The sequence below is a fragment of the Lacerta agilis genome, chromosome 9, assembly GCF_009819535.1.
Source record: "Lacerta agilis isolate rLacAgi1 chromosome 9, rLacAgi1.pri, whole genome shotgun sequence".
Taxonomy (NCBI): Eukaryota; Metazoa; Chordata; class Lepidosauria; order Squamata; family Lacertidae; genus Lacerta; species Lacerta agilis.
In genome coordinates this window covers 27973321-27982918 of record NC_046320.1, presented here as the reverse complement: position 1 = coordinate 27982918, position 9598 = coordinate 27973321, and the positions used below count along the sequence as shown (strand labels likewise).

Below are 9598 nucleotides of genomic sequence, written 5' to 3'. Positions count from 1 at the left end.
GTGCATGCTTGTATGGCAGCTTCAAAACTATCGGTCCAAAGTTTGTCTAGGCAAGGAGGATGGACAAAGCATCATAACGGAACTTGAGGCCAATGGAGGCCCGTGTTGGTGGTAGGATTTATAGGCCTAGAATATATCATAGTGAATGTCCAGTGCACAGACAATACTTCCATGTCTGGCTATAAATACAGATCAGACAGCCAGAACTGGTAAGAAGGTTAAAAAGAGAAGTTAAGCTAAATGAAAGAGCCAATCCTTCAGTTCAAAACAGACCAGAACTTTCTATAGCCTGGCTTGGGTAATATACCAACTAGGTAAGTAAATAAACACAACCAAGATGAAAATGATTTCAATGTAGAGACTGGTCACTTCCAAATGATCTATTTATTGCACATTCATCCTTATTTGTTCACAGGGAGGTTAGACATTGTGTCACAGAAACATTATTGTACACTGTCTAGTGCATTTTCCCATCACTAGTCTGATTCTGGGAGGAAAGTTGATTTGTTGTGCAAGAGCTCCCAACCAGCTTTAACTGTGCAACCTGAATTTGTAACCTAAATTTATTGGTTTGTGATGAAACCCTGCCTTAAACTAGTGGACTACCTGATTAAGAAAAACTGCCAGATGCATATGGTCTTGTCATTAACACTACTATATTCAGTTTGTTGTTTACAAAAAAATAGCTATAGCAGAACTCCTATCTTTCATGTTTCTTGAAATGTCCGAGCTTGTAGATTAAAGATATAACAGATAACGCATGATTTTGCAATGAAATAGGCCAGAAAAACCAAAGCTTTAAAGTGTGTGGGCACACACAGCTAACTCAACTGCTCCAGAAATGACTTGTTTTCCATACCCCCACCATCTGGGCCAGCCAGCTCAGAATAAACTCCAGCTTGTCAATGTCGTAAAAATGTGGAACCAAAACTAATTATTATTTTTTTTTAAAAAAAATCATCTTATTCACATCAAGCTATAAAGAATAGATAGTATTTTGTCAAACAATAGTTAAGTTTTACTTTTTTCTACTTCTGGCCTGTCCTGTTCCAACGCTTAAGTTAGAAGCACCAACAGGTCACACAATGCATTATATCTTATTAATATAGATAACACATGCATTTGAGATACATTTAGTTATCACTGTGTTGAACTGAATGGCCCTTCTGCAAATGCAGGCTTTTGACAGAAGGGTCTCAGATCCAACAGAAGTTCTTACTGAAAAGTGCAGGGAGGCTATTTCAACCAGTTTCCCCTTTCTGCTATAGGTCCCCATGCAATCTCTCATATTATTCAAGAGTCTCTCAAACTCCATAAAGAAGCTTTTCAGGGGGCTGTAAGGGTGAGGCAAACTCATCAAAAAAGCAGTCTCTACACCCTCCCAGAGAGGTATCCCACGAAAAGGGTTTCTGCTCACAGAAATTCAGTATCCATATCAATAAACAGAAAATGTTTTCATTACTGAAGTCAGAAAGACCACACAGAAGGAAACTTTTGCATTAGAATGAAGTCTAGGTGATCTAAGGGGACACACCAAAGTTAGAGTGCAAAAAATATGTTAAGTACTTAACATGCTATTGGGAGAAATTCCTTAGTTAGTGAGGTTGGCTGATTTTAACATTTAATTATACATGACATTGCTTTCTACCAAACTTTGCTCAAATGCTTGCTAAGGACTGTAGCTTTCACCAAAATAAAACATTTTAGATTATTTATTTTAATGCTAGGAAAAATGTTTGAAAATATAAACCCAGCTTGCCCTAATAATCATGTTTTATTAAACTTGCACTATTAACTATGAATACAAGGATAGATACACCAGCATTAGAAGAAGTCACTTTTGAGAATCCAATAAAGTGTAAAAAGCACTTATAATTTGCTTTCATGTAGCTTATGTCTGTGCAACTACCAGCTTCCTAGTTTGTATTTACCTCAGCACAAATGATTTATTGAGCATAGCAGTAAGGCACATGTTCTCCAATATGGTAGCAAAACTTGGTCATAAGACTTCTGTATGTTCAAAAAGAGCTCTCTCAAACTTCTCTAGTTACAATTCTTTAAGATGGTTTAAGGTGCCACAATTTAAATCGAATCTAAAGGGAATCTCAGCTTGTTTCACTTGGACGGTTTTGAAATGAACACCCGTTTTGCCTCTGATTTCTGTGGATGCTACACCTAAGCAGGAAAAAAAAGGTCAGTACTTGTACATCCCAACATATGCAGTTACAAAATAAAGCACTTTTTAAGTGGCATCTTTTAAGAATCCCTTATAAAGCAGGCTTTATAAATCTAAGCTATTCTAAATCTGCTACTGGATCATCTCTGAACTTCACACAGCTGGCATGATCACAGTTCATTTTTAATTAAATTGACATTGTTTATTAAACTAAGTTATTTTGCACTTCTTTTATCTCAACATGGTATGAAGATTTTGAGTAATTAATAGACACATTTATCTAAATTTCAACAACAGATTAAGATAGCCAATTAAGTATTTTAATTGTTTGAAAACTTCAGATCAGGGAAACCAATCTGGTGGCCTCTAGATGTTGTTGGCTTCTAACTCCCATCAGCCCCAGCCAAAAGGGCGAGAGGTAAGGGATGACTGGAGCTATATTTCAGCAATATCTGGTGGGTACCATACTGTGATCACCTTCTTGGATTTATATTTAATAGAGTATATTTGCAGGAAACAGATTTAGATTTAGAATAGATTTAAAACATGAAGCTTAATTTAAAAAAAAAACCAAAAGCCTTCTCCACAATGAAGTTACATTAAAGAGGGAGGGTTATACATTGAGCAACAGAGACATTTGTTTAAACATTTAATAGGAAGAAAACAGGCAACCTGGCGTTAAGTTACATTTACTCAAATGTCCCAAGGATTTATTCTCAATTAAATGTTCATAAGGTTGCCTTCATGAAAAAAATAATGTACATTTAAATTTGATCAATGGTAATGACATTCATGTCGTAAGTGTGAGACTTTCAAAAGAGAAAAATAATGCTTACTTGGCACAGGCATAGCTTTCTCCTTCTGAATCTTCACTGTACTCAAGGAAGGAACTACCATGGAAGGACGACGAATGGCACGCTCCCCCAGCGTTTTTTTAATACCAAACCGTTCTTAAAAACAAAGCAATTTGTTGTGCAGGTATTGCAATTTACACATCACATTTTCAAGATCATTGTTTTTTCAACAAGACTTAATACTGATGAAAGGTAAAACCATCCTTCATTAAGGATAAAGAACTACCACCAGAGGATTAAGCTGTGTGTGCCACACATCAGAATGTGTGGAATAATTTGATGAAGAAACAAGCTTCTATCTCTCAGTGTGGCAAGAAGTGTAGATACACACTGGCAATATTTTGTATCCCACCTTTCCACTGAACAGTGCTCAGGCAGCTAACAGAAAACAATGAAAAAAACAATCCATCAAGCAATCTTACTACAATGCAATAATTAAAAAGTAATAAAGAGAAGTTGCAGAAAGCAACCCAAGAATGCAAAGAAATAATCAGGTAGCCAAAATTAAATACTCCCTCAATAAAAAGATCATTACAAGGCAGAAAAAATGAACCACAGATGGATCTGGAGTTCCTTAGCCTTCCACAGAGGAAGCCCTCTCTTGATGTACCCTGAACAAAGGCTAAACTTGCAGGTCATTATTCTTGCATGTAATACAGAGAAGACATTCAAGAAACATTTTGTCCTCCCAAGCTACTCACCTGGAACTTGCTCCCTCTCAAGTTGCCGTCGCTGCATATGCATATTGATAATGGCATTTACTTTTTGCCTGTTTTTTGAATATTGGGCTCCACCATTATTTCTGTTAGTTTAATGTTGGCCTTAATAGCCCTTGAAGCAGTTGATCTCGCAACCAATGGTAATTTATCCTGATAATTACTGTCTGTAAAGTCAATCTCTTCATCCTGAATATGTTTTATCCTAAATGGAGAAATTATATTATTTAGGTATTTGTGTTTGGAATGAAAAAAATGTTTTGTGACGTCTGTGACAAGAGTTTGAGGCCCTGTGCTGTTACAATGCTGCAAGCCCATGTAGCAGTAGTTTTTGGTGGCAAATTCTGATGGAAGAGAAAGAGACTATCACTTTAAGGTTTTGTTAGTCAGGCCTGGATCATGTGCATTCAGTCTGATTGGTTTGGGGAACCGCAGGCTCTGATTGACAGGAGGTACCAGTCAGTAGGAAGTTAACTGTCAGTGAGAGAAACAGTTGGGATTTTGGACAGTTGTTGGATTGGTAGAGATAATGGGGTTTTTGAGGAAAGTATGAAGAATAAGACCAGAGAATAGCTGAGGGGGAAATTGAAGCCTTTACATTAAAACCCAGTGTGTGTTATTAATACTTTTTTTGGTGGAGATCAGGGAAAGGAAGCAGTGCCTGAGTTCATTTAAGAGGCCGCCCTGTGTAATGTCTTGTAAAGATATACTACAGTATATTATACATATGGATTAATGTGTTCACCTCTTTCCATTAAGGAGCTCCTGAGGAGGAAAAAAAGAAAAAAAAGGCAAATGTTCAAGATGCCTGTAAAGGGCATTTATGTTACAAAATGACCATACCGATATACCAATTTATGTTTATGACACGGGTTACTTTTTCTTCATAAGGTATCTAATGATATTAAAATTAGCTATATTCCATTGCTCATTGCTGGTATTCCATTATCTTATATGGAATATACAAATGGGGTGTTTATAGCTTTATTTTATTTATAGGCAGGTACCAGGGCTTTCATATATCTTTAGCCTTACTTCAAAACACAGCAGTGCACTTTGAGGAATAAGGTATTTTAAATGCATTTATTATTACAATTATATTATGCCACAAACCACCAACTAGAATTGCTTATATGTAGTTGTAAATGCTATTTAGGGCAATTACCCCTTTTAATTTCCCCCTTTAGTAAGGAGAAATAAATATTTTTTTTGGGAGAATTTATGTTCCACTAATTCTGAAAAAAGTATAAGAAAGACTAGCTCTATTTAATAGCTGTTGATAGAAAATAAGTTTGTTGATACCAAACCAGATAGTGCAGGTATCATAAATCATTAGGCATCACTTGCAACATTCAAATATAATGTTGTTACAAATATAACTCACCGCCTGTTTGTCAGCATCGTATAAATGTCTTGTAGAAATATTTCTGCAGCTCCTGGTTTACAATGAATTGTTCCATCAATTAGCTCTCGGATTGGATGCAGATTTCTTTTTGCAAAGAACTTTAATAAAGGAGGAATATTTGTTTCAGATACATTAATTCATTTGAAATCTGCTCTTCTTGAAGGATATGAAAACTGTTTTTTTTTTATTCTTATCTGAAATACAATGTTAGACTCCAAAATTTTAGCCTCACAGTTTGTATAACATAGTCATGCAGGTATAAATCTGCCATAGCAAATAAACACACATACATCAAAAGTACTTTCTATTTAAATACAGGTGGGTAGCCGTGTTGGTCTGCCATAGTCAAAACAAAATCGAAAATTCTTTCTAGTAGCACCTTAGAGACCAACTGAGTTTGTTCTGGTATGAGCTTTCGGTGCATGCACACTTTCTTCAGATACCAGTATCTGAAGAAGTGTGCATGGTATCTGAAGAAGTGTGCATGCACACGAAGCTCATACCAGGAACAAACTCAGTTGGTCTCTAAGTGCTACTAGAAGAATTTTCTATTTAAAATCAGCACAAGTAGTTGTGCATTTGAAATACCATTATCATTACATCTTAATATACATGTATTGTACATAAGTATCATGCATACCAAAGTAATTACAGATTGATTAGGTTGCAATCCTCTATCAGTTTATCTGGGAGTAAGCCCCACTGAACTGAATGAGACTTGCATCTTAGACATGTATAGCACTGCACTATAAAAATGGGTGAGGCAGTAAATAAGTTTCCATCCTTTTGTCTTTAACATTTATCTGAAATTCACTACTACATTAAATACCTTTCCAAGCTGTGACCAGTTGCTGAGTTTCACAGGTAAGGACGTGCCATTTTCAAAGGAACGCATTTGAATGTCTTCTGGGTAATACCAAGAGAATACCTCAGCAATGAGATAGCCATTTGAAAAATCCCTACTCAAAATGTATAAATAAATAAAAGTTCACTATTAGTTACATGCCTTAATTAATAAGTGGCATTCCCTGGATGGGAAGCCTCTGTTTCATTACCAAATCAATTTTGGAGCTTTCAACCATTACAGTACTTTCTTGTGGGAAGTAAAAAATCCCTACCCACTCCCCTTCTCATATCCATAAGTCAACAAAATAGCTGTAAGTTCCTCTGAAAGCTGTACAGGTTACGTAAATAAAGTAGAAGGGGGAGGGAAGTCTTCCTGGAAACCAGAGAGAGGTTCTGGTGTAAGGAGTAAACAACATTAAACAGAAATCTAGAGAATATATTCCTAAACTATCAATAAAGGTAAAGGGACCCCTGACCATTAGGTCCAGTCGCGGACGACTCTGGGGTTGAGGTGCTCATCTCACTTTACTGGCCGAGGGAGCCAGCGCACAGTTTCCGGGTCATGGAACCAGCATGACTAGTCACTTCTGGCGAACCAGAGCAGTGCACGGAAACACTTTACCTTCCCAACAGAGCGGTACCTATTTATCTACTTGCACTTTGATGTGCTTTCGAACTGCTAGGTTGGCAGGAGCAGGGACTGAGGAACGGGAGGTCACCCCATTGCGGGGATTCGAACTGCTGATCTTCTGATTGGCAAGCCCTAGGCTCTGTGGTTTAATCCACAGCGCCACCCGCATCCCTAAACTATCAATAGGTTAAGACAAATAAAGGCAAGATAATGAATAAACATGTATTTCTGCAACATAGATACAATTAAAAAACAAACACACTTCTGTTGCTTATGGCCAATGGAATACACAATAACCAAAAGAATCACATGTGACTTCACAACACTGAAATACAGGCACAAGTGTGTATAATATTACATCAGTGTATACACATTGTTTGCTTGTTAGTATACTAGGGGCTCTACTCACCAATCCTCCTCTCCCCCCCCCCACATATCTACTAAGCTAGCTTTTCACCTTCACAACCCCAAGATGAATTTAATCTTAAGAGCAAGCCTGTCAATTAGCTCACTCAGTTAGAAAAGGCTAAGTTCAGTTGGTGGATGGGCGTTTATTAATAAAGCATCTTCCAAATTACTGCACTGAATCTGGAACTTACTGAAGACACACATGGTATCAGGAATGAAATACATTGTGGAAGGTACTATGGAATATTTGAAGGCTCTTCATCCTTTATCGTTCTTACGTGAGACAGATGAGAAATGGAAAAGTGGAAAGTTTAGAACAGACATTCCCCCCCCACCCTTTCAGTTTGTCTTCTTGCTGTACTAAAACAATGGCAGAAGTTTGTATAAAGCAGAGGTGTGGGGACACTGAGGTGTTTTAAAAACAGTTTTAACAGGAGAAATAGCAGAGATGGGTACAACACCCAAACTAACAGAGCCCTTCCTAAGTCCTTGCTGTAGGCCTACTCAAACCTTGTTTAACTGCCATGTTCCTTTTACCCAGTGTAACCCCTGCTAACTCTATTCCAGTGTTTTTCAACCACTGTTCCGCGGCACACTAGTGTGCCGCGAGATGTTGCCTGGTGTGCCGTGGGAAAACTCCAGCCAGAATATCAGCTTGTGTTCAGCCAAACAGGCCCTGGGTTGCGCACTGAATAAAGTATTTTATAATTTTTCATATTTCTGTTTACTTACTATTTCATAATAAAGTAATTATAAAATACTTTCTTTGTGTTTATTTGATTCCTATTCAAGAGAATTACTTTATATATAGTCAATATAGGCACAGAGTTAAATTTTTTAACATTTTCTAATGGTGGTGTGCCTCGTGATTTTTTTCATGAAACAAGTGTGCCTTTTGCCCAAAAAAAGGTTGAAAAACACTGCTCTATTCCAGAGCTTTTTAGACATGCATCATTTTACTACACAGTAATTCAGTTTTACTAGCAAATAGGAGGTTAAACTAACCCCTTTCCAGCCTTGGAAGGAGCACAGGAATGTGTGTGTGATACACCTACACACTGCAGCCAACACACTCTCACACACAGTTTGGAAAGATCTGCTCAACTCAAATCTATCATTTAAAATTGTCACTTCCCCTGTTTTCTTCCACCTCTGCTTTATTTAAACCTCTTTCAGTGTTTCTCCCTTCTCACTGCCATGCCATGCTCACTACTCTTGTGCAACCTGACTTCACTTTTGCTTGCTGCCTTTATGCAAATCCAGGATTGTGATGCAGCCACTACAAATCTTCCAGTGGGGGTTGCCACCATGAAAACCATTTTTCCTAGGGAAAGAAATGTATCTTGTGGACCATAATAAGCTAATTCTGGACTAAACTTCGCAAGCCCACAGGTTTAATTTTGAAGGAAGGAAACCTATTCTCAACGGATAAAGGGGATGCTGGTGCTACGACGTTTCCAGCAGTGATGACAACACAGAACACAGTGCTTTCCCCCCCCCCTCCCAAAAGGGCCTCTCTACCCCACTGTCGCCCAGCCTTCGGTCTGAAAACATTTCATATACACATAGCAAAAAACCCTTCCTTCCCCAATGACGGCCTTTGCCACCCGACACCCCCCCCCCCCCACCCTCCAGCGCCTTCCGTGTTTTCTAGCAAGCTCCCTCACGGCCGACCTGGCCTTAATGGGAATTCGTGTGAACAAAAGGCTTGAGTTCAAGCTCCGTGGGAGATTTACATTCACTTCTCGCAGCCCAGGGCTTGCAGCCGAGGGAGCCAAAAGCAAAGCAGGCCCCTTCTTCAGCCTCCGAGGAGCCCAGGTACGGCGGGAAGTGTCAGGGCGGCCAAGGTTTGGGAAGCGGGGTGAGGTGGGGGGCGGCCTCACCTACGGAAATGCGTAGGCGAGAAGCTGAGGTCGAGGCTCTGTAGCCAGCGCAGCACCGTCCGGGGCAGCCCCGCGCGCCTCGGGCTGGTGGAGTAGGACATGAGGAGAGGCAGTTTCCCTTCGCGAGCGCCTTCTACAACCATAACGGCAGTTGCCACGGCAACCGCCGCCGCTGCCGCTCATGTTTTTTTAAAGGAGCACTGCCGCGCATGCGTCGGAACGCCTGGGCTCCTTTAAGCGTTTTGCACACGCGCAAACTGCGGGGCTGTTTGTTGCTAGGTTACGCGCGTTCTGCGTCAGAGAACGGGGGGGGGTTGTTTTGAAAGCAACCAAATACACAAAAAAACAACAACACCACACACAAACTACCGCTGGTGGTGAAAGACTTGGGCTTCTGCTTTTAGAGAAGCTGTGGCCCACCAGATGCTGTTACTCCAGTTCCTATAAGCCCAGTAGCCAACATGGCCTGTGGACTCAATATACCAGCAAGTTTTTTAAAAAAAATAATTTTGTATGCAGCCCTTCATCTGAAGTTCATACTGCAGTTCACAACATAAACATACAAAAATGCAAACGCTGACCCATTGTGCCACTGAGGGCTAGTGTGTAATTTTAATATATGGGTTTATGTAATCCTTTGACTGGGATTTGTGCTGATTTGAGGGGGGAGCCCATCGCA

The 9598-nt window shown here is 39.4% G+C and overlaps 1 protein-coding gene across 1 annotated transcript; it reads right to left on the bottom strand.

The window, feature by feature from the left end:
- Positions 1-955: 955 nt before the first annotated feature.
- On the bottom strand, positions 956-9086 carry SPATA4 (spermatogenesis associated 4). The gene is given in 7 exon segments (XM_033159775.1): positions 956-2175; positions 3013-3126; positions 3732-3809; positions 3812-3951; positions 5131-5249; positions 5981-6110; positions 8920-9086. Coding segments are annotated over 7 exon segments (852 nt in total). The 5' UTR covers positions 9063-9086; the 3' UTR covers positions 956-2047.
- Between the last annotated feature and the right edge of the window lie 512 nt (positions 9087-9598).